This window comes from Hippopotamus amphibius, chromosome 13 (genome assembly GCF_030028045.1).
Source record: "Hippopotamus amphibius kiboko isolate mHipAmp2 chromosome 13, mHipAmp2.hap2, whole genome shotgun sequence".
In the NCBI taxonomy this organism is placed as follows: Eukaryota; Metazoa; Chordata; class Mammalia; order Artiodactyla; family Hippopotamidae; genus Hippopotamus; species Hippopotamus amphibius.
The window spans coordinates 31,715,778-31,741,120 of NC_080198.1; the positions used below are offsets into that span (position 1 = coordinate 31,715,778).

The 25,343-nt window shown below is 44.3% G+C and overlaps 1 protein-coding gene across 20 annotated transcripts in view; it reads left to right on the forward strand.

Moving 5' to 3' along the window:
• Positions 1 to 25,343, forward strand: part of ARHGEF3 (Rho guanine nucleotide exchange factor 3) — a 295,435-nt gene that overhangs the window by 223,327 nt on the left and 46,765 nt on the right. The window contains exon 1 of one of the 20 annotated variants that reach the window (XM_057704798.1): positions 8,685 to 9,002. The exons of the other annotated variants lie outside the window; for them this stretch is intronic. Coding sequence (XP_057560781.1) covers positions 8,907 to 9,002 — 96 coding nt within the window. The 5' untranslated portion in view covers positions 8,685 to 8,906. Of the gene's footprint in view, positions 1 to 8,684; positions 9,003 to 25,343 lie in introns of those variants that run through there. 20 annotated transcript variants of the gene reach the window in all.

Here is a 25,343-nt window from a genome sequence, read left to right on the forward strand (position 1 = left end):
CCAAGCAGAAAGATAGCACGTTCAGAAACCAAGGCAGGCTGTAGAATTTTTCTCTTTAAGAACATTCTAGAAAATTTGCCCAACATGTAGAAAACCTTTAACATGCATTAAAATGGGTCTTGCTGTGGCAACAAAAATACTGATCGAATTCCCCTCCTGCCCTGAATCGTAAAAACTCAGCCTCCCCAGCTACTGTTTCCCCTGGAAGATGACTTCATCTTAAAGGTGGTCTTATCTGTTGTGAATTTTGGGTGCACTGAACCAAGGTTTCAGGCATCTGGCTGCCAACTTCAGAGATGTTAAAAGCTGTTTTGTTCCTGCAGGGCATTTATTCGTTGCTTACCTTATGAAAGTTATGTCTTATTGCATTTTCCTGGCACCAGAGCAATCCTTGTACCTACCCATTGCATATGGTTTTTCTGAGCCTGCAGGCAGCACTGGGTTATTAAAGTTCAAGGAAGAAGCCACGTGATATTGGCTTTACAATTTTAATTCTCTCTTACCTTCTTCCCTCCCTTCCTCCCACTCCCTGACAGATGAGTTTTGTTCACCGCGTACTGTGTCTAAACCAGAATGAGCTCTCAAAGCATCTCTTATAAGACTCCAGGTGAGGAGGCCCAGATGGGGAGAGCGTGACTCTCCCTTGGTGGAACAGCCAGCAGAGAAGTTTCCTTCCTCTCCCATTGACTTCCTTGGATAAAAAGTTTTTTAATCCATAATTTCACATCAGTCTGGCAGCATTAGACCAGCACCATGTTTGATCTTGCAGAAACACCAGGCAAAATCTCCCCTTTCCCTTAAAAGTCAGCCACCCAAGGCCCGGCTCAAGAAAACAAAGTTTCTATATTAATAGGACTAGGTATGAGCATGGCAAATTGAAAAGAAAAAAAAATTATGGAGTTTAACCTGGAATCAAAAACCTAGAGAAGGAAAAGGAAGAAAGTGCCTCTGGAGGGAAGGAAAAGGGAAGACAAGCTTGTTACAAGGAGTCTCTGAAAACAAACTGTTTGTCATCTCTTTGACACCAGAGTTTCAATCTCCCTGGCAAATATACCTTGTTCAGAAATTAGTGTAAATTGCTGACTGTGTGTAAAAAGCTGGAGGAAACCAAAAGCTCTCAGTTATATCCAACAGGTTCCTGTTGCCTTACAATGCAGGAGACATCTCTAAAAGTGGTTTCGGTGAGTTTGGGACTCTTCAAGAAGCCTATTAAGGGACTCATGTCTTCTTTTCAAACTTTCTTTTTAACAGCCCACTGTGGTATTCTGCATGTAATTTCTTGGCCCCATCTCAGAAACTTTAAATAGACAATATTCCTCGTTGCAAAAATTCTCTGAATTTACCTCCTCTGACATGTTCTTTGATTACTGCCTTTTCAATTTAATTTTTATTTCAACAAATACAGATCCTTCTGCTCTATGCTAGCATGACAGAAGGAGCTGGAGCCACTGTGGTGATTGAGATGGTTATGGTCCCTGTGCCCTTGTAGGTGGAGACACACAGAGTCAGTCATTATGAGTGGGACGAATATTAGGGAAAGAGAGGTATTCAGCACTGCGGGGGTAACAAAGCAAGGGTTCCCCTTGCCTGGGGATTGAGGAGAGGAATTAGCCAGGAACCCATCTGGTTGGTGGTTCTGGTCATGCCAAAGAACTAAATGACCATGCAATAATAAAAGTTGGTGTCCTAGGGGCTGGTGCTTTTCTTCAGCCTTCTGTTGCCAAGGCTTTTGGTTCAGTCAGAACTGCAGGCACGTGAGACCTGTGTTTGCTGAGCTTAGTCTTAGATGTGAGATGGAAAAATTCAGACACAGCAGAAGCTCTCGTAACTCAGCTTCCACTTAACCAACACCCTCCGACCTCCCTGTGGTGTTATGGGATGCCCACAGCACAAGGAACACTTTCAGCTAATGGGCTGCTCTCTACCACACGCCAGCTGACTTCCGCTCCCACCAGATGAGACACAGGCTTGCCAGGAGTCCCAGAGTCTGCTTGTGCTGGTCAAACTCGTTCTGTAATTAAGGTCTTCTACTTACGCCACCCTCCCCTCCCCACCCCCACCATAGCCCCAGGTCTTTTTCAAGTAAACGGTCTCAAGCCAACGGCCCTCCTCCCATTCTCTACTGCTGCAGCTAATTTCTTAAAAACTTAAATGCAGTCATGCCCCCTGGCTATGAAGATAAGCATGTTTTTAATGGGAACTTTGGATGCCAGATTGTAAATCAAAGTCCCAAGAGCCAGAACACATCTCCTAGCGGGTGGCTTAGTTGGTAGTTTACTGGGAGTGTGGACTTGCATATTTTTCCCTGTATGCCATATGCTTTTAGCAGCCCATCCAGCACATAGTAGTTCCTCAGTGCTGCCTGAGCACATAGGCAGCTCTCCGTGCCTGTTCTGGATTGCGATGCTACGACCAATGGGCTAATTACCCCTGGGTGCCTCAGGCCTAAGGGTCTGTGGTTCGACTGTCTCTGGAAAGGCGGGGGCACAGGTTCATTATTGGGCTTGCTGATAATTCTCACACTTTACTACTCAAGCAATGTTCTTTGAGGGTGTTTATCAAAAACTCAAATTTCTGGAGTCCACTGCTAAAGATTCCAATCCAGTGGACCCGAAGTGGGGTCCAGTGATATGAATCTGATAAGCTTCTCAGCTGATTTCACTGCAGGTGGTCTCTGGAATTACTGACCCTAAATTCCCACAACTCATGTTTCTATAAATGTGTAGGTTTTCAGATTCTGGCCAGAAGATATGAATAGCGGTCTACATTTCGTTTTTATGCACATTTCCCCCACGTTGTAATTTATCTAGAAATGGGATGTATCTTACAATTGACCAAGTGTTATAATTTCATTGGCAACATTTTTTTCTTTCTTGGTTGTACATAAAATAATAGCACATATTATAGTCTTTGGCATCTTAGGTTTGATGAAATATGGCTTTGATTGCTGAGTTTGTAGTTGACGGAAGAGATAACACTTTGTCCACTATCCAAAGCTAGAGTTTACACATTTTAGATTCCAATTTCTCCATGCAGTGGTTAGTATAAAAAAAAAAAAAAAAAACCTATGTGATGTATACACTAACTGCAGTCTGAAGGGAATAAATAGTTTTGGAGTATAACAAATTTATTAAATTTTTGGTCTAAAAATATGAAGTATTCTCAAACAAATGCAGACTCTGTCCATAAAGTTCAAAGTATACAGAAAGTGTTCTAAAGGTTGGCTTAAATTCTGTAAGCAAAGCAAGCCTGCCGATAGTAATCAGCTCAAATTGGAGAAAGTCAGGATTCTTATTGCAAAATCTTGAGTGAGGACAGGTTTCTGACTGCACAGGCTGTGCTATGTATCAAAAACACAGTAAACTGTACTTTTGGGGGTTTTTATTTCATCACTGAGTTTGCATTTCTACCCCCCAAAACAATTAAATATGGTGGTAAAGTCTGTCTTGGGAAAAACCAAGCTTTGAAACATTTCTTCCCCCCTTCCCCAAGTTCTCCTTCAAGAAGTATCTGTCATTGAAACTTTCATTTTCACGGGTCTTTTGAAGTACATTTTCATATCTGAAACAATTTAAGATTATTGTCAGTCCCCCACTCCCTTTACTCCCATGTTCTTCTTTATTCCCTTGTCCTTTCATGCTTTATGAAATCTGTTATTAAGTTAAGGGTCCGGCATGGGCCTGAAGGAGAGATTCTAGGCATGTCAATGTTTGAGGCTTCTTGGCACGCACGCCTTTTTCTCGTTGCTCCACTAGGCCTAAACTGACCTTTGACATCAACCAATGATCAAGGTCTAGAGCCAAAATATCCTTGAGGTCAAAACTGGCTCTGACGCCATATTTCAGCTCTACTGTTTAATGCAGGGTTTCTCGACAGTGGCGTTATGAGCATTTTGGACCTATTAATTCTTTGGTGTGGGGGGCTGTCTTGTGCATCATAAGATGTTTACCAGCATCCTGGGCCTCTACCCATTAGATGCTACTAGCACCCTTCCCCAGTGAAAATCAAAACAGCATTGCCAAATGTCATCTCGGGGACAAAATTGCCCCCAGCTGGGAATCACTGCTGTAATGATTGTACCTGTCTAGTATGTCAGGGCATGACACGTATCAATCTTTGTTTTGAAACATAAAATCTTGATTGTTTTGGGATTACAGCTAAGAAGTCACAGGATTAGCTCAATACTGGGAGAAAGATGCTATCACTTAACTGGTTTTTCAGACTTGTTTCAGAAAATGAGACCTATAAGAGAAGGCAAGAATGAAGTCTTCCGGCTTTAGAATATCCAGGTATATATTTTCATAAATGTAGCCTGGAGCCAGTGGACATATCCCCAGGCAGAGGGAGAGTTTTAGATGATTTTAGATATTATCAGTGCTTTATTTGTGCCATTTTTACCTGTCTGGCAGTAAACCACAGTCCTGATCTCTCAGAATTCACTGCCAGAACTTCAGGCTTTTAACTCACCTCTCCCATCAAGACTGAAGTTGCAGAGAGAAAAGTGAGCTTGGTCATTAGCTGGGAATGTCACCTAAATAGAAGGGGGGAGGAGGGGGGTTGGTACACACGTGTCCAACTTATACCTACATGACCGTGTCAGATTAGCAGGGGTAGACGAGATGGCTCCAGATGCCAGGGAAGCAGATAGAGGTACATTGTGTTTGGAGGCTAGGCTTTGGGGCATCAGCTACTGTCACTTGCACAGCTTCTGCAAATGCACACCTCACAGCAGAGGTTACAGGTGAAAGGCCATGTTTTAAACTCAACTATATTTGTAGAGCAGGTGTGTATCACACACCTTTCTAGCATAGAGATTCAGGAATGGGTGGAGATATTAAGTATAATGCTGTCAGGACAAAGCATTTCCTCTTGGCTGATTTGACTTCTGAAGTTTTAGCCTCATACTGGGCCTGTTCTGCTCACAGTCACGGCAGTGGGATTTGAGGCGTTGATTGATGGTCTCCCATTCATGCCTGGGTCTGTCTAGAAGGAGCTAACAACCAGTGCTGGGCTTGTGGGTGGAAGCCCACCACTCCATCAGCAGCACAAATGAGCCCTGCTCAGCCCAGGCGAGAACACAGGCTCTGTTCTTGGCACCATTCCTGGAAATGCAGAACGGGCTTCTTTATTCCAGTCTCCGGGCTTCTGGCTAGCGAGGAACACTGCCGGGCTGTGAAGCATTTTATAGGATTATAACGGGTTGTGCCGAAGGCGAGTTCTGAAAGGCACTTTGTGCCGTTGCTTTGAGTGAAGCTGACTGTTAAGGCAGTGTTGTTCTTAAGCCCATAAACACACACACAGGCAGGTTGGGGAATGCTGGGCTCCTGGGGCCGCTCAGCTAGGCAGCACTGCAGAACTGCACTGACTTCGCTTCACTGTGACACCGGCTTCAGAGGTGTGCTTGGGTGCCCTCCTGTAGAGCAGCCTGCTTTCTGACCAAGTCTTTGACCATAGACACTCCTGATTGGAATCCTACGCAGATTGCCCAAATCTTCTAAAGTTGGAGCAGCGCATCACACACAAGGGAGGTTCTGAAAGTGGAAATTGCATAGAATCAAAAATACCCTTGAAAATCCTTTAAGTGTCTCAAGGACCACATACATGGCTTGTGTATACCCCAAATTGCCAGTTTCAGTTTACAGGCCTTGTTTTATCAAAAATATATGTCTTTAAATATCAGAATCTTATTCATGGTGGTGAGACATTCAAGCTATGAGAGGCTTGGAAGCATCAGACCACCCAAAGGAACTCCAGATTCCCATCGTCCCTTTCACACTCATTTGGGGCTTATGCTTCCCCCCACCCCCCAACGCTATTTAAATTGTTACTAGCCATTAGCAATCTCTCTCTCTCCTTCTCCCACTCTCTCTGACTAGCATACATACTGAAAAAGGCATAAGTTTGCTGCACACATATTGTGCCATGTATATCAATTGATTTTTTTAGGGTTCCATCTTTTGAAGAGGGGCAAAAAAAAAATGTTTCAAGAGCAAGTGGAGGGACTTCCCTGGTGGCACAGTGGTTAAGAATCTGCCTGCCAATGCAGGGGACATGGGTTTGATCGCTAGTCCGGGAAGATCCCACATGCCGTGGAGCAACTAAGCTCTTGTGCCACAACTACTGAGCCTCCACTCTAGAGAGCCACAATTACTGAGCCTGTGTGCTGCAACTACTGAAGCCCGTGCACCTAGAGCCCCATGCTCTGTAATGAAGAGTAGCCCCCACTTACCACAACTAGAGAAAGCCCACACGCAGCAATGAAGACCCAAAATGCAACCCAAAAACAAAAATAAACAAAAGATTAAAAAAAAAAGAGTAAGTGGATATGGCAGCCTTTTCATCAACCAATATGACTATTCTTTGCTCTATGATATTGGTATTCAAACTTGAGGTTAAAGTCCCCTCTCTTTTATAGGGTTTTTTATTACTACACTGGACTTAGGTTATACCAGACTTCCTGCTTGCTCCTGAGAATCTTGAAGTGAGTAGCCTAGTCCCAGGGCTGGCATAGTTTACCAGCGCCACTCTCTTCTTCACCAAGTACTGGTTGTACACTTCTTAACTGGAGGTCAAGGCCAAGCAAGCTCCACAGGGATCAGAGCCCATCCATGAAGGGACTATTACTGGGCAGAACTGCCTAATTGAGGTGGTGGGCCTCCAGGGGCCAGAGGAGCAGGGAGAAGAAGGGAATGAGGAGCAAGCTCCAGGTGCTTCAGCTCAAATGCTTGGCAGACAGAGGAGCCCTGAGTGAGGCTTTTGATGGCAGAATTAATCAGGAGCTGCTTTGATTGATTGCCCTTGGAGATGGGGTTTCCCTCACTCCCAAACCTAAGCACGGCCAGACTCACAGTGAGCATCTGTGTAAGCTCTCCATCAGCACAGTTTGGGCTAAGAGGACAAAGTTGTGTTCAGGGAAAAAAAAATCAGTGGTCCTGAGGCACTCCTTCCCACCCCAAACCTCTTTTTCAACCACTTCCTTCCCACTGCTTTAGGGTGTATATTTGAGGGAAAAAATTCAAGTGCTCTCTTCAATGTCAGTTGGAACTCACTTATTCAGGAGCTTCCTTTACATGGGTGGCAAGGGTGAGGCTGGCAGAACTGGACCAGATTCTCTCTGCTTCTGAAGGCAGTTTGTCTACACCAGCTGGGCAGGAAAGCAGGCGAATTTAGTGCCAGCGTGTGGGTTTGGTACCTGGGTTGAAAGGGCCGTATATCATGAGGTTTCCTGCCTGGAAAGTGGAACTGCTGGATTCTGGTCTCAGCTGGAGCAGAGAACACTGAAACAGGGACTAGATATTTCCATTCCCATTACCTCCTGCACACCTAAGAAGTCAAAAGAAAATACATCATTTCCCTAGACCCCCACCTGCTGTGGCCATGACTTTGATAGGAGGGGGAAAAATTCAACAGTGCCATCTACAAAATAACTTTTGAGAAAATGCTCATTTTAATATTTTAAAAATTAATTTCTAATTTCCCAAGTAACACATGGATATATTTTTCATGTAAAAAATTTAAGAACATATTAGCTATAAATGTGAGGTCTCTTTTGTCCACTACCTTTAATTCCCCTGAAACTGCCTCCTTTCAGCCCCGTAATAAGTTGCTGTAGATCCTTCCAGATGGTTTTCAATGGTGTTTACCTACATTTCTCTATAGAAAATATATGGTATTCATTTGTAGGTGTGCTTTTTAACACAAATGGTATTATATTGTGCTTAATCTGCAATTATTTTTTAACTGAACCTAATACATTGGAGTTCTTTTCATGCCACACCCACAGACCCATCTTCATTTTGACTGCAGCTGAGTGGTGTCCCATAGTAAGAGTTTACTTAAGCACTCCCTATTGGTGGATATTACAGTTGTTTCCACTTTGCGTTTGTTTTTTACTGTCCCAGACAGGGCTGCAGGGAATGATCGTATAATTGCCTATTGAGCATTTACAGTGTTATTTCTCCAGTAAGGCATGGTAGTGCCGGCTCATCCCTGCACAGCTTTATCTTGACACACCCTGTCAGATTCCTCTTCTGAGTGGCAGGCAGCCTCTTCATACTTAAAAATGGGCGCAAAGGACAGGGCTCTAGGGAACTTTCTAGAAGTGGTGGAAATGTTTTGTGTCCCCATTGTGGAGGTGGTTACACGAGTGTTTACATTTGTTAACACTCAATTAACTGTACGATTAAAAGGGGCGCATTTTACTGTTTGTAGATTATACTCCAATGACATTCTTTAAAAAAAAAATGAATGTATGCGGAGAAACTGGCTTGGAATACGGCAAGACAATACCGCTTCTTCATGTGGGCTTTTAAAACGCTTACTTTCCCCCAAGGCCGCTCGCCTTCCCCCGGCTTCTCCCCAGCCTCCGTTCTACCCGCCGCCTCTTCCACCCCGAGTGTGCCGGGGGGCCCGAGTGGAGCTGCCACTGGGCGGGGCGGCCCCGAGCCGAGGCCCGGCGGGAGGAAGGGTCCCGCCGCCGGATACCCTCGCGCAGCTCCTGCGGGGCAGCTCCTGCGGGGCAGCTCCTGCGGGGCAGCTCCTGCGGGGCAGCTCCTGCGGGGCAGCTCCTGCGGGGCAGCTCCTGCGGGGCAGCTCCTGCGGGGCAGCTCCTGCGGGGCAGCTCCTGCGGGGCAGCTCCTGCGGGGCAGCTCCTGCGGGGCGCGTCGGGGGCGGGGCCTTGTGGGTTGCCGCCCACCCCCCCGGCCGAGGCGGGCGGGCTCGGCCTAGGCTCCGCCCCCTGTGGCCGGCGCTCGGGAGTCTGGTCGAGGTAGGCTAAAAGCCGGTTGTCAGTCTCCGTGTAGCCGCCGCCTCCCGGCACCGTGGAGCTGGGACCCCCTTTCGCCTGGGAGTTTTGTGGTCGCATCGGGTCAGCGGTGACATCCCAACGGGCAGGCCCGGCAGCCGCCATGGTAGCCAAGGATTACCCTTTCTACCTCACGGTCAAGAGAGCGAACTGCAGTTTGGAGGTACCCCCGGCCAGCAGTCCAGCCAAGGACGCCGAGGTAGGGCCCCCACCTGGACCCCTCCGGGTCGTCTTTCTCTGTCTCCATCTCTTACTCTCTCCGCTCCTTCCCTGTGTCACCGTCCCTCTGTTTCCATCTCTCACTCTGTGCGTTCCTCTTTTCTCTCCATCTCTCACACACTCTCTCTGTCTCCATCTCTAACTCTGTCTCTCTGCCTCCCTTCTATCCCCTGGCTATGGATCAAGAGAGCGCCACCTTCTCTGTCCCCATCTCTCTTCCTCTGGGCCGGAGGGCAGCAGCCTCTTTGCTCCTGCCTTTCTCTTGCGTCCTGCAAGGCTCTCAGACTGTCGATCCACTCCTCAGAGGGACTTTCTCCTACTGCATCAATGGGCTCAGTCGTCAGGGAAAAGCTACCCTTTAAGCACAGGTTTCCTCTTGCAGGGGTTGGGGGAGGCAGGGGGACATTCCTGAGGACCCCTTGGGACATCTCACCTGTCAGGCTTGGACTTGCAGCTGTTTGGCAGCAAAGACAGGACACAGCACCTCTGCTCATTACCTGTGGCTGGTGGACGTCATTCACTTGGGGGTCTGGGAGCTAAATAAGTAATCTGAGTGTCTCTCACAAGAATTCTGAAAATGAATTAAACTCCTCGGGGCAGTGGGAAGCTGTCTTGGAACATTGGAAACATTTCTGTTTCTGGTAACTTTCCTTGCCTTGAGGGTGATGTGAGGGAGTCCTCCTGGCTTGTGTTTAGTCTTCCTTTTCCTTCTGTGTGTTACGTCTCTGGCAAAGAGCTCACTGGCCTTAAAGGTTGGATTCAGGTGGAGGAGAAAGCATCCCTCTCTTTCTTTGAGGGTCTTGGTGAAAACAGTTGCTTTCATTAGACTGCACCTTTGCAATCGCTAAGCTGTAGTGGAACCCACAGGACCACACATCATCATTTCCGCTGGTGTGTATCTGGGAGATCTCCACTCTCCCCTACCACGACCAGGAAAGTCTGGAGGCAGGTGTGCATCCGGCCTTGTCACAGTGCTCTTGGGGGTCCACCCACCTGCCACCCTTGGGTCTGCTCAGCTGTATGCACTTGGTTCACTGAACTGTATATATTTGGAAGGACAGCATTAAAGATTCATTGCCTCTAACAAGAGCTGCTCCAAGCTGACAAGACTCCAAACAGTCTCAGGTTGTAATCAACTTTCTATAAGTTGAGTGGAAACTAACTTCTCACCCCCATCCCCATCCCACACCTCAGTTCAGTTGTGTATTTTCACAAAGGGTTTTTGTTCCCAGCAGCTGTGAAAGTGTCATGGCCTTAGTGGTGTTTGGACTCTTATTTCAGTTTTGACAGGACAGCTCCTGCATAGAATTCAGGTTATTCAGGCTTAGAATGGATATATGATTTTTTAGTGGGAACTTTATAATTTAATGAATGTAGGAGCAGTGAAGCTAGTGTCCCTTCAAACTCCTTTTGGGAGGAAGCAAAGCATAACCTAGTTTAATTAATATGTTGAATTTGGTCAAAGAAAAGAATAGTGAGAATAGCTCTGGACTGTAGTCCTTTCCTGCTATCACTTAGTCTTGTATTTTTGTGTAGTTTGGCTAAAGACTTAGGTATAAAATCCATCTGTTTAATCTTTTCTTATTCTTGTTCTTAGAATATAAATATATCTATACCACAAATGTGATAAGAGAAATGTATCACCAGATGTCAGATATTAATTTTCTTCATGGTAGCTGGATCCAGATTATAAAATGTGACTTATTTTCCTTTTTATGGGGATGTTCTGGTGTGGGAGTAAGGTTGGGGGAGGAACAATTTCCGAAATAGTTGGTAAATATTTTTCAGGTATCACTATTTAGGATTTTTCCCCCTAGTGTTTAAATCAGAGTAGAAGTATCTTGTATGCTCTATACTCCTGGAGTCAGAGGGGTCCAGTCCAGTACGTCTCCTAGTTTCATTAATCGGGGATATCACTTCCTGATAATGGTGATAGGCAAACTTGGGAAAAGAAACCTAAGTGATTTGGGGGCTCGTTTTCTGTTTCATTATCAGCTCAAAAGACATCCAGTCCTGTAGGCCTCACTTCTCCATAATCAACTAAAATATATTTTCTACCAGCAGGTGTCGTCAGCATTTGTAAGTTTTTAGAAAACAGTATACATTAGTTGGCCTTTTGAAAAACATGATTACATAGTTGTTTATAAGCTAGGCATTGACTGTTAATTCCTATGAAAGTAATTTTTTAAGATCATTTTCTTTGCAGAGAGAATGTGGTTATGCTAGAAAGGATTGGCCTACCCAGAGTCTTTTTTTGACCTTCAGAAGTATTTGAAGCAAAGCACCTGCACCCTTTAACATATAATGGCTGTTCCTTTGGAATTTGCTGTAAGGAGGAGAGTGGGCACAGTGCTGCGTGGGCAAGTGCCTTCTAGCATTTGTTCCTGTCCTTGCAGCAAGTGTGCCGGGCAAGGCTCATGGGGAAGGGGCAGGTGTCACTGATGTGCATTTGATACCATACACTTGAGCAAAGATGTGTGACAACATTCTCTTGAAAGCACATCATAACAAAATTTCTACTTGTGATTTAAATGCTTTGTAAATTTTTAAATTTCAATGATAATTTTCAGCAATAGAAAAAAGATATTTAAAATTTTTATTTTCTTTAAATTATCTATTTTAAATATTAAAATTATTCTATGTGGATTATGATATTAATACAATACGGCTCCTTAATCTAGTATTTCTTATGACATGGGTATATGAGTTGTGTTGCAGATGTTTAGTTTTAATGCCATAACCAGCTAGATCCTTCCAGCTCTAATCATTAACCGCAAAATCTAAGGAGCTTAGTCCATCTCAGTCCATGGCACTAGACTTTCAGAGAGAAACAGTGTCACGTGAGCATCATTAAGCTTATTTCTTCTGATTCATCCATGCAGCTTTGCTCAATGGATCTGTTTTTATATTTATTGGGTGCTTGCTTCTCATGCCAGGAGGAACTGCTTCTCCTAGGCATATCAGGTGCCCTGAACACTTGATCAAGTCACTCAAAGAAAAGCTGTTAGTGCTAATGAATTACACCGATTCCAAGTTAAAAGTCACTCTTTTCCCATGGTGAGGTTTGCTTTTAAAGAAAGAAGACTCAAATGAGTGTATATGTTGGCTAAGGAGGCCGGAGCCTGGTGAGAAGGTTTTAAGAGTTTGGGGTCCATTTAGTGAAAATAGGAAGTGGTGATTTTGTTGTTTCTAAGAATATATCTGACAATTTGATGGACAGCTTACTTCTGGTTTTAAGATTCGCTATCTCAGATGTTGGTCAAGATTAGGCCAGATTTAGACAGTGGTACTTGTAGTCATCGCTTTGTCTCTCCTGTATATGTCTCTAGCTTGTCTTTCTATATGTTTTCACTTTGACTCGGTCAGTAGCCTTATGTGCAAACTTGGAATGACCTAAAAATGATGGAATTCTATTCTTTTTCTAAGTATTACATCTAGTGTCTCACTTGAGAACCCAACCATGTTGTAAGGTTAACATAAAACATGTATTATTCTCCCCACTTTATGAATAAAGGGGAAGTGACTTGCAGAAAGCCACTAAGAAAATAAGCAGCTGAGCCAAGACCCAGTGCCAGGTTTCCTGATGGATTTAGTCTAGCATTTAATACCAGTGTACTTTGTGGCATCTAAGGATGTTTGCCTCTCTGAAGTAAAAGGTGGGGGTGGGGGAATGTAAAACAACAGACGTAAAATGCTTTAGGATATTTTCTTTTAAATATATAATCGTGAGCACTTTATTAACTGAGGAGGTACCTTTCAAGCTTCACTTCTAAAGGGCAAGGTGAATTCTATGCTCCACCATAATTTATGCCCCAGTCAGTCCACACGTGTGTTTGAAATATGTGCACATGGAGCTGTCCTTACATGCCAGCTGGAGAGCTAAAGGGGTCAGCTGGTTTCTAGGAATGTACACATTTCTTGGAATTTGTATCATATAGTGTTGAACTGACCATATATACAACCAACTACGTGGAAATAGTTCCAAGGAGCTATTGCAGTTAGAATCTTGGAATTTCATCAGGTGGTTAAATAGACTCCATGAATCATGTGATCTCAGATGCTGCTGGATGGGGAGCCACATGGATGGTAAAGGGCTATCTCTTGCTGATAGGATCTGAGTGTGGTCATCAGCCATGGTTCTGAGGCTGGTTCAGGTAGATCAGTATCTTGGGGGTCTTGGTCCTCCAGGATGCACATGAATTAGGCATAGATTTATTAGAGAAAAACATGTTGATGTGTACATTTGAGGCTGTTCAGGGCATCAGCTCTGGAATAGACCGCCCAGGTCCCAAGGCCTCTCCGCTACCTGCTAGTGTTATGGCCTTGGACAATCTACTGTGCTTTTCTCTAAGCCCCAGTCTCCTCAGCAATAAAAATGGGCATGATGATGGCTCTACCATAATAAGATGATTCATGTATAGTGACTAGCACATAGTAAGTGCTTAATACATATCATCATCATCAAGATCTCTGCATCTTAAAAACATTCCTAAAACAATTTTAGGAAACATGATCACCGTCCTAATTCCCTGAATGCTATTTTATGCATATCAGTGCAACAGGGGCCTTACTGTAAGTCCTCTAATCATCCTTGCAACAATCCTTTGAGGTTGGTACAACTGCCCTTTTTTGTAGAAGAAACTGAAGCTCAGAGCTGGCTAGTGGCCTTTCCAGGATGGCTGAGCCAGTAGATAGAAGAGCCAGTATTCACACCCCAGTCTGACCCTGAAGTCTGTACTTTCCCAACCACATCATGTTACCTCTAAATGACTAAATCACTGGTCTTCTCACCACATAACACATGAAGGGTGAACCCGCATGCCAGAACAAATTGCCTCATGGTCAAAGGCCCATTTTTTCCTGAGTGTCTGGATGGGAGACCCCACCATTAGTCAGTGCTTCTGGCAGCCACTTCATAGAATGGCTGTGACCCACAGGACTGAGGTTTGCAAACCTTTGTTTGGGAGGGCTTTGGTAACTTCCGTTTTGTGTTTCTCAAGACCAAGGAGCTGGTCTTTGGCAGAATTCCGCGTGCTCAGCGCTGTGGAGGTGACACTGTTCTGCAATTAGTCATTTTGCTTATCTACATTAACCACCAGCCTTCCACATAAACCAGTAACTGGAAGCCCCTGACCGCCATATGGATATTTGCAGATTGTGTCATTTTCTCAAGAAACTCTGTGATCGCCTATAAAATCCTGGACCAGAGCCACTGTTTTCATAACAACCAGATGAAAATAAATTACTGATCATATCCTAATTTTGCAAAATCACATGTACATATAATTGTTGCTGGTAGTGTATGTGCATCTGGAAGGACTCCTTCATTTGTGATGTGTGCATGCAGTTACCTTCCATCATTTGTCAGCTCTGGTAATAGATACTGGTCTCGAACAAAATGAGGAAACTGCTGTGATTGCATGGCCATTTATTCTTGTTGTGTTGGCTCAGGGGCTATCAGGAGTAAAGGCCGGTGGTTTCTAATGCCTTCCATTTTTTATGACTTGACACCCATTATTAGCTTAGAAGAGGCTGTGGCACAAATTAATCAAGAAAGGCTTCCAGACCTTTGGCTGGAAAAGGACTGGGTCTTTTTAAGTCTAGAAACACTTGTGCCTGGACCGTCTGTGTTTGGGCCATTGTGTCCTTTTGCACGAAGGCAGCTGATTATTAGAAACTCAATTAATTGGAGCTGAACCAGAAACCTTAACAGTAAGTTCAGTAGACTTCCCCTCCCCCCTTTTTCTGGCTCCTAAGATGAGGAGGAAAGAAGTAGCAAAACAGGCTTTTTTCCGGGGATTTATGAAACAAACAAACAAAACTAGCCTCCAGGAAATGACCCAGGGTCATTGCATTAGAGAACCTGAGTGGGAAAGGCCTATTGAGAACATGAAGCCCAGTTCTTGTCCGCTGCTGGATCCATTCGATCCAGGCTTAAACGCTTCCAGGAACCTTCTAAGGCTGCACTTTCCGTCTTTGTTCAGTGGATCATGAGAAAATCCTTTCTTAATTGTAATGCTGCTTTCTTGAGCTGAATATTGTACAATGACACTTCCTCACGTGTTATCTCCTTAAGTATTTGAAAACTCCCTACTGTCTACTCCTACTCCACACGTGTGCTCGCACACGCACACACTCATATCACACTCTTCCCCCAGGTGCTTGTCTTCTTCTGGCTAGATGTCCTGGTTCCTCTAACTTCTCCAAATGGGACATAATGTCCAATCTCTTTCTCTTCCTTGCTTGTTTTCATTGGACATCCTCAGTGTCCTCTTGAGTATTGATCAACCTAAAGACACTGTATGATGCTGTATCAACAAACAAGCTTTATGTTTAATGTGCTTCCTTAGACAAGGGAATTGACTAATACATTGAAAAAGATTTTTGAAATAGAGATGACAAACTAAAGCCTAATTTTTATAATCTAAATAATTTATACAGATATAAAAGAACACTCCAAGATGTCCGTTGACAAATGAGCAAAAAGACAACAATAGGCAGTTCACACACAAAGACTATGAAAGTAACATTGTTTTAAAAGTCGACTCCAATAGAAATTATAGAAATGAAAAGCGCAAATAATTCTAAGATGTATTTCATACCTAATTGACATCATAAGTATTTTAAAGACATAATAAAACCCAAAGCTGGGGATGTTACAGAGAAATAAAATACTTCTTTGTGGAATGAGGGGACTTGTCAGTGCATATTAAAGGACAAAAACGGTTCAAGTCTTCACATCCAGTATTCCAGCTCTTGGTGGAATAAAGCTATATGTCCAAAGTTGTTCGTAATGACATTATTTGTAATAATGTTCATATTTTATGTTTATGCATTTTATAGGTTTCAAAGTACTTTTATATTTTTTGCCTCATTGAGTATAATTATCCGCATTTTAAAGATAAGGATGGCAGGAGTCAGAGAGATTCAGTGATTTTCCCAGGATCACACAGCCAGGAATAGCAGAGCTAAAAGCTTGACGTCTGATGGTCTGATTCCAGTCTAACATCCTTGTCTACTTAGTTTTAACAGCCAGAAGAGCCAACAACCTCTCTGACATATAATGAGGGAATGGCTCCGTGTACCGTGCCCTCTGGCCCAGGGGTCAATGACCCCATTTGAGCCATTACCCACTAGCAAACAGAAATGCCACAGTTTTCCTGGAAAAAATAAAGAGGCAGAAAGTTGAGCATAATTATATACATGATGTAACCAATTTAAATATATATGTATGCACATGGGTTGTAGAGAAGTGGGGTAAGGGATGTTTCAATCAGAGCATCCCCCTTCTTTTGTCACTGATCACTACAACAGTGCCGCTCAGTGTTCAAATAAGTCAATTATTTTCATATGCATTCTCTCCTTTGAATCTTGCACCAGCTTAGGGACCTGTGCAAGGCAAGGACTGTCCTCTTTGTCTGTCAACTGAGGAAACAGACTCAGAGAGATTAGGAGGCAGAGCTGAAGTGGTCCCTTTTTGACTAGCCCTGACGTCTTAGCACACCAGAATGTTGGCTTAAGCCAGTCGTGTTCCTGAGTGAGGTCACTTGTAAGCCAGCACTATTTTGGGTATGTTCAAAGTGAACCCCATTAAACTGCCTGGCCTGAACACTGCATGCGGTGACCTGATCTGGGAGCTAATGGACTAATTAATGGACCCTTCCCTCGGCCTGCAGTCCTGCAGATCTAAGTGCAAGGTCTTACTTTATATTTGGTGTGAGATCCCCATTAGAATAAACAGAAATCCCGCAAAAAACAGTTAGAACAAACTTCTATACATGTAGACGACATCCCTTAAAATGATGTCTTTCTGAGCTCTGCAGATGTAATTTGCACCGGAGGTGATAATTAAATGGTAAAAACAAATAGAACATTTCCCCCAGGGTACTGTTTCCGTGGATAGCACTAGAGTTGGCAACCTGAATGAATTAAATAAAACTGAGAGCCTATGTCAGGACCTTGAAAAAATTAAAGTTAAATGTTTATCATTTGTCATACATTGTCAGATTTGGAAGTTTGGAGTCTTGCTGGAGGAAGAAGCTGCAGAAGGGAAAAGTGAACCAGCCAGTGGGTAGAGAGAGATGGTCCCCTGAGGGCCAAGGGGACCAAATGATAAGATTTCCCTCTGTGCTTTCTGGCCCTGACACAAGGCCAGTGCAAGCTCCTTCCTCAAGTGTGTTATCTTATATTGAAATGCTAACATTTCATAACCCCCAAGTGACGCAAGCATGTCAAGAACGACCCCAGGCAAATACAGAGACGATAATTAAAGGTCACTGGTAAAGACATGTGTTCTTACTTTTAAATTCACAGAGGTGGGGGAGGGGTGCGGGTGGCCCATCTGTATCCTGTTAGGTTTTGGCAGCCTTGGTTCATTTTCTCACACCTCATCAGCCATCCTCCTTGCTGGTTTGCGACCGCCTAGGTGCTTCTGGGTGTGGCCTTGTAGAAGGGGTCTGAAACTGCTGTGAAGAAGGAAATAGACTGAAGAGGAAAAAAACTGATGGTAGCTTAAGTGTCAACCACAGATGCACAGTGAAGAGTCCTTGCCTTCAGCCTCAGCTGTTTGATGGAGCCTTTTCCGAGAGCTTTGAAGGAGACAGCATCAGGAAAAGACACCTGGTTTTCTCTTGTTAGTCTCCAAATGTTTTATGCCCAGGCTTGAACAGTTTAGAAAGAGCGAGCTCTGTTCTGGCTCAACATCAAGAAATCTTTGCTTTGGAGGACTCTTAAATGTTCATCTGAATTTCTTTAGCAGCAACTATTTCTAAGCTGGTTCTTACAAGAGTTTCACTACTAGCTGGGAACAGGGAGCAAGTAGGCTCAGCTTCTTGGAACCTTCAGTGTCTTTGTTTCTAAATGAGTGGACTGGATTAGATCATTATTTCCCAGAAGATGGGTTTCATACCATTTGTGGTAGCTCAAATGATATAGGACAAGGTGACACGGAGACAAGACACAAAATAATTTTGAATCACTTTCCCTTTCCAATTCTCTTCTGATCCTTCTCATTATGTCAAGGAGAAAGTTTCATTTTGGAGCCAGTGTGTCTTTTTCTATCACCTGCTAATTTCCCTTTTTAACAAAGCACAGGCCTCAGGCAGACAAGAGTCTCTAACAAAAATTTAACAACAGAGTTCATTTTTTAAAGGTAGTTTCTATTTATTGAAGGTGATAGTGATTTTCTGTTTAAGGCACTTATAGAGTTTATTTTTGCAATGAGTTTACTTAAGTAAAAAATGAGTAATTTAAGGAAACATTACATAGTAGCTCACAAGATATGTACATAGGGCAAAAAATTGTCATGATGATACCGAGAGTTTGGGAACAGTGCATTAGGCATGTTCTGGGGCCTTTCTAGGATTAGCACTCTGCAACAAAAGTTCCCAAGTTTGGGCACAGCCACTTACAGACTAGAAATTTGGGTTTTGAAAATAGGACCCAGACTTTAGATATTAAGATTTTTAAACAGATAAAAACTGGCTTTAATGTGACAGAGTATTATTATGGGCTAATTGTTAGCCAATTAAAAAAAGAACAGATTTCTGTTCTAAGAACAAAAATCTTTTTTTCTTTTCAAAACTTCAAAGAAAAGTTCCAAAGTTCCAGCTGAAATCATTTAACCCTTCTTCTTCCTTTGCCCCTTCACCCTGAGGGAAGGATTGAGCAAGATTGCATTTTAATTTGGGGCAGCCAGAGAATATAGTGATTAGAAACTTGGATTTATGGGTCAAACTGAGCTGAGTTTGAATCCCAAACTTGGCCACTTGTGAGCCAAAAGACCTTGGACCAGTGACTCATCCTCTGAGCCTCAGTTTCCTCATTTGTAAAATGAGAATTTCCAAGGGAATTGTGAAGATGAAATGGGCATATAGAGGGCTTCCGCAGAGCAACTGCTCCACAGACCATTAGCCTCATCAGCATCTATTTTGCATGTCCATCAGTTGAGTGGAAGCTGTGGATGGACATCCCTATCCAGTGGTCTGATGCAAGGTCACCCCTTCCTTTTAGGAAACACCCACCCAGTTTCCCAGGGATCTGATTTGGCACTGGGCATTATTTTTTAAAAAAACAAGATGTTCCAAGCACACTGGCAAGCTTCACATTTATTCCTGCCAGGTAGGATGAAAAAATTTAGTGTGGTTTTCTAGTGTTCACATAATGACTCTCCCACAGGGGGTGGGGTATGAGCTCTGGGTAGAGAGGCACCCTGCTCACGGGAGATGAGTCTGTCATTGTCCTCAAGGCCAGCTCCCACCTGACACGCATCATCCAGGAACCTTACCCACATTCCAACCACAGACACAGACCCAGGGAAGGTGAAGAGGATTAGGTTGCTTTGGGAGTCCTTCATGCCGTAGTCATTAGCAACACACTTTATTTATGAATAGGTCTTTTGTTAGAAATGTGGGGAAACTCCATAGCATGATGGATATGAATTCGTGAAGAGTTGGACAACTAAAAATGACTCCCAGTGCTCTTTGATTGTCAGTAAATATTTGTTGAGACCAGACTCTGCCTAGCTTTTTTTTTTTTCCCCCCAGGGTTTAAAGAAGAGAAGGGCATGCTTTTGACCCTCAAGGAACTTTTCCTTGAGTTTGATGAGGTCATTCGCAACCCTGAAGTATAGGCAGTGATTGTCAATCAGTGGAAAGGTGGGTGGGTAAGTGGCAACGTCAGAGGGGGAGTTTGGCGGACTGGGAGGGGGTCGTCCAATGAACCCCCTGGTGCTGGATGCTAATAACCAGTCCCCAGGCCTACCCTTAATACTAGCATGGCACCCGTGAGCCCGGCTGGCCACTCTAAGATACTGGGGGAGCACCCAAGAGAGGCTGCTTGATTCCAGAATGACAGGGCTTGAATGTGGAACCAACAGCTCCTACTTTTTCACTCCCTCCCTCAGTCTCTTCTGCCTCTACAGTCTTTGATTTCTTCAGGGCTGCCCCCTGCCCCCTGGCTTAGGAAACACAGCAGTGCTATGGTTAAGAACCCAGACCTTGTAGAGTAGCAGCCTTGGTCTGAGTCCTGGGTCCACAACTCATTACCAGCTCTGTGACCCCAGGCAAAGTTCTTAACCCCTCTGAGCTTCAGTTGCCTGCTTTGTGAAATGGGTGTATTGATAGTACTAACTTAATAGAAATCAAAGAAATCATGCATAGAACACACTTAGGCACAGGCTGGCTCAAAATTGCCCTCGGTATTCTTACAATTGTGTTGTTACTATAAGAGGAAGTTTTGTATCCTGGGAAGCCAGTGTGGGGTTGCAGGGAAAGCTTTCAAGTCAGATAGAGTTGAATTTGAATTTCAGCTCTGCCATACTCTACTGGGTATGACTTGGGGCAAGTCACCTCACTTCTCTAAACACCTGCTTCCTCTTCTATAAAATGGGGCGTGATGGTGCTGCTGTGTGGAATAGATGAGTGAGTGTACGTGTGTGCCAGCACCTGGCACCAGGTGACTCTGTGGCTTTTAGTACCTTATCCTCCCCATCCAGGCGTCCCCCATTGTCTACATACTGCTTCCTTCTCTTATTTTTTTTAAAATTTTTATTGTTTTCATTAGTTTAATCCTCAGATACCTTTTGTTTCAAAGTAACTTTAGTTTACAACATTATATGTTTCCTGTGTACAACGTTATATTTTGACTTCTGTATACAGTATTTGACTTCTGTATACTCACCAGCAAAAATTTCATTTCCACCCATCACCATACAGCTGACCCCCTTTACCCCTTTTGCAATCCCCTCCTCCCCTTTTTGACAAAATCGGAAGAGAAGAATTACATCTGGGTCAGGTGTGGAAGGACCGACTTCTCTGTTTCTAGAAAATTGCTAGAATCCGTGAGTAGGTAGGTAAGGGCCCTGGCAGCATGTAGTTTATTCAGTAGCAATTCTGGAGGCTTTGCAGGGCCAGGTGGCCCCTTGCCACCCCTCTGCACAGCCCTGCTTGGTAAATTCAGGAGCCGCCCAGAGCCTGACTCCTAGAATGGGGTGGCGGGGGAAGAAGGAGGGAGCACCTGGCTGGGTAAATGAGCCTTCCCCCCATCCCTGGTGGTGCTTGGGAATTTGGGGACGTCTTTGTCAGGTTAGACCGTCAGTAGTCTCCCAAAGGAACCCTTCCCTCTATAGCTGGCCCATGCTGGAAAACTCATGGGAAATTTGCCCCTTTCTGTCACAGGAGCACTTTACTTCAGGAATAAAGAACATTTTTCTTTTACCACAAAACTGCCTTTGTCTTTCCTGGAAACTTTTATTGGCACCCCTTACCACTGAATCTCCAGTGGCAAAACCAAACAACCAAATCACAGGTTTTTATTTACTTCTTTTAAGTCAACTGCCATTGTTTATTCATTTTCCCTCTTGTGTCTTTGTAATTGAAATGAACTGCATGTAATGTGGGGAGCAGAGCTGGGTCTCTGAGGCATCTGCCTCCTTTGTCAGTGCAATACATTCTTTTTCAAATGCATAGGCTTCTGAATTTTAATAGACTGTAGATAATGATACATCTGGTTGCATATTAATTGCTGAGAGTTAGAAATAACACATAATCACTATGTTTCAAGGTTACAAGTATACAGCAGTGAGAGCCAGGGTTTGTTATGAGCCTTTGGAAAAATCCATTGTTAGTGGGCATTTTTTAATTCCTGTTATTAAAAATGTGCTGCAGAATGAAAACTGTCTCAAATAAAGTTTAGTCTTGTGTTCTGCATGTGTCCACGAACACACACACATAAACCCTTCCCAAGGAATAACATTTTGAAGCTATTCATCTGCTCAGTTGGGGTGTGTGGGGGCAACAGCAAGGCCGTATGAATCCATTATAGATTACCTACCTCACAGTTTCCTGAACAGCATGCTTTATACCTTATTTTTCTAATACGAACTGTAGCTTAGTGGGTGGTAAGATGTCAGCTGAAAGCCAAAGCAGGAAACTTTAAATTTTTTTTATTCCCAATTCAATCAATCCCTCGTGGCTGTGTGACCAGTAGCTTTTTCCATTTTGAATAATCAGGTTTCAGTGTATTCTGTCCTCAGTCGAGAGAGAGCAGACTGTTCTAAAATACCCAAGTGCAGCGTTCCCTGGTTCTAAGTGGAGGCACGTGCTGCCAAAGATGCACATAGACCAAGTGATTTGAAGAGATAAATTGTGCCCGGAGGGACAGCTGGGGTTACCGGGGAGCTCCGCAAACGTATTTTATGTTTCTCTCTGGAAGTCGCATTTCTGTAAGGCTTGACTGCTCAAAATCATTGTTCCCGTCAGGAACAGAAAGAGGAGGGGATTCATGTTCTTTTCCTGCAGACCTGGTGCCCTTGTTTGGATGTCCCTGTAGGTTTTATCCAGCAACTGAATGTGAGATCCCTTGTCCCAGGCTTGTCTTCAGTCAGATGGCAGACCCGGCTGTCAGCTTTGCCTGCCTGCGACACGTTTGATCATCTCAGATTCAGCTGGAACACGCTGTCCTTCCTTTGGGACATTGAGATTGAGATCTGTGCATCCTTTTCCACTTCTATGCTGCTTTTTCCTCTTCTGGGAAGCTAAGATAATGCTGAGCTTCAAGGGATGACAGGGGGATAAGAGAGAGGGCATGTCATTGGATCTGTGCATGATCCTTTCTGGAAGCCAAAAGTAACATGTTATCTGGGGGAGAGATTCTACCTTGCACCTCTGACATGGCCTGAACACCCAGAATTCCTATCATTGCCTAATCCCAGATGGTATTGGATCAGGCAAGATTGGAGACCAGCTCTTCTAGCCCGTAATTCAGCAGTGTGGGGCGGGGAGGAGTGGGGTGAGAGGAGTTCGATGTAGACCTCAAGACCCACCCACTTGGGTGTGCTTCCGCCACTCAGGTTCCTGTCTTAGGATTTCACAGCTGATGTTTTTCTCCACTTGGACACAGCCTTGGCTCTTGCCACGCCACTCCCAGTTTTGCTCTATCCAGCCAGAACTTGACTAAACAGATGATAAAACTGCAGGAGGAAAGGGAAGGCAGGGATGTGGGATCAAAATGTGGTCTCATAGCAGCCCGAGTCCTCGGTGGCCAGAGTGTGTCATTGGTGAGATTGTGTCAGGTGACGTGGAGTGCCAGCTTTGTCCCTGGGAGGCCCAGGGCAAAATTCAGTGCTGCAGGGAATGAATGAGAGCAGGAGAACAGGCTGGGGCAGGTGGCGGGGGGAGATCACACCTCTCCTTGGACATCAGAATTTGAAGGCAATAATTTGATGGAACAACTTATGGGACAGGCTTGTACCAAGCACATTACACACATGATCTCATGTCACCCTCCCAGCAACCCTGTGAGAGGGTAGGAGAGCCACCCTCACTTCACAGGGCATGAGACCAAGCCCGTGGAGGTTACATTGTTGGCCCAAGGTCATAGGGTATTGAGTTCATAGGGCATTGTCCTCTGGCCAGAAAGCTTGGCTCGCATTTTGTCTTTAGATCTTTTGCAAAGAATCAACATATTTGGGGGGCCAGAGTGATAAGAACTTTGTCACTTGTAGCAGAAATACTGGGGAAGCCTCAGCAAATGTTCTTAAAGTGCTCTTGAGGTCTGTACACACCAGTTCCCAAACCTTGAAGCAGAGGTGGAATCCCCAGTGCATTCTTGTCCCCCTACCCCTCCAACCCAGCCCAAGAGGAAGCCAGGGAATCCCTTTTACAGAGATAAACAAATACAGAATTTAAATCCCACCCTAGGGTTTCCAAGAAGTCAATAGGAAGTGACTGACTGAAGCCCCAGAACCACAGAGCCCTTCCTCTGGGCCTGTGGCTGTGATTAGGCCACCACTGGCACCTCCGGGTGACATCTCCCAGCCAGAAATGTGTGTCTCTGACCCCATTTTCCAGAGCTGGGGATGGGTGTGGTGTGCTATGGGCACGTTTTTTCTGTGGCATTCTTGGCAAAAAAGACATAACCTGACTCTAGTCATGAGAAAACATCTTCTGGACCTAAGGTTCACTTCCCTGTAAGGGCCACAGAAGCTTGAGTCTGCTGGCAGCTCTCACTTTTCCAGGAGGTCAAACTCTTAAAGTGTTTCAGCCCTGAGCATCTGGCCCTTTCTGCCTTGACAGAGTAAGAGCTTCGCTTGATGATCAGAAGGCAGATGTGGAGCCAGGGACCCCAGGGAGAGCTAAATATTTAGCTTCCTCTTTCTCTCAAGGTCTGTAGTACCATGTCTGGGCATGACAAAAATGAATTTCAGGCAATGGGCTGGCGTTTGCTAAAAGGAACTTGTCAGGGAGAGGGTGTGCATTTCTCCTTCTGCCCAAGGTTAAGTAATAGTAACATCCTGTGTAAGAGAACTTGAATGTGGTTTTCTACTAAACTCCAGTATTTTCGGGCTATTTATTAGATGTGTTTAATCATGGGCCAATTTAACCAGTAGCAGACTAATAAAATAACAAATTTGGGCTTGCTGCCAGGACAAATGTTGACTTGCCCTTATAACGCTGACTGAAATGAAAAACTGAAAGTAATTGAGGAGTGAAACCTTAGCCAAAAATACAGTGGTTCTGTTTTATTTTACTGGCACTGCTGAGAGATTTTGTTCATAACCTAGGCTGCTGCCTACCTTGGCTCTCAGAGAGTCCCATATTTTACTGAATTATTTTATAAGTTTTTTTTTTTTTCCAGTCCATAAATCATCATTCAGCAAAAACGAATACCCCCTTGACAGAGAAGAACAGGCTGATTTTCCAATATGGGGGCAAACATTCAATGATAATGAGAGCAATAAAGATAGTAACTTGCTTGAGGTCTTCCCTCAGAAACGAAATGGTATGCCAGGAACATTAGCCCTCTCAGAGTTTGTAATGAAATTAATTGCTTCTCCAGGGTACGTGGATGAAATCCATCTAGCTTGACCCACACTCACCTTTCCTTCATTTTGCCATTCAGTTTATACAGACATTAGAGATAATATTTTGCCAGCATGTGTTTTGGACTTAAAGGAAGCAGGGGAGGCCTGGAGGAAATGAAGCCGGGATGACCACATGAATTGTCATAAAGTGTGATTTCTTTCTCTTCTCAGTTTTTACTTGCATTTGATGGGAGCTGTGTTTGGGGCCAGAACTGAACATACTTTCTGAGGCTCATGCCAGCAGTGTCTGAGTTCAGACCAGCAACCCCTCTGATGCTTCTGCCTTAACCAACATTTTAGCAACCACCTCACAGGCTGACCTTGGCCAGAGGCTGTAGGTGGTGACTGGCTAAAGCAAAGACAGACTTGATATACAGGGAATAAAGATCATCTCCCCAACCTTAATGTGTTCAGTTTTATGGCCCCAAGAGTCAACGGCCTTTGCTTTCATTTTTTTTT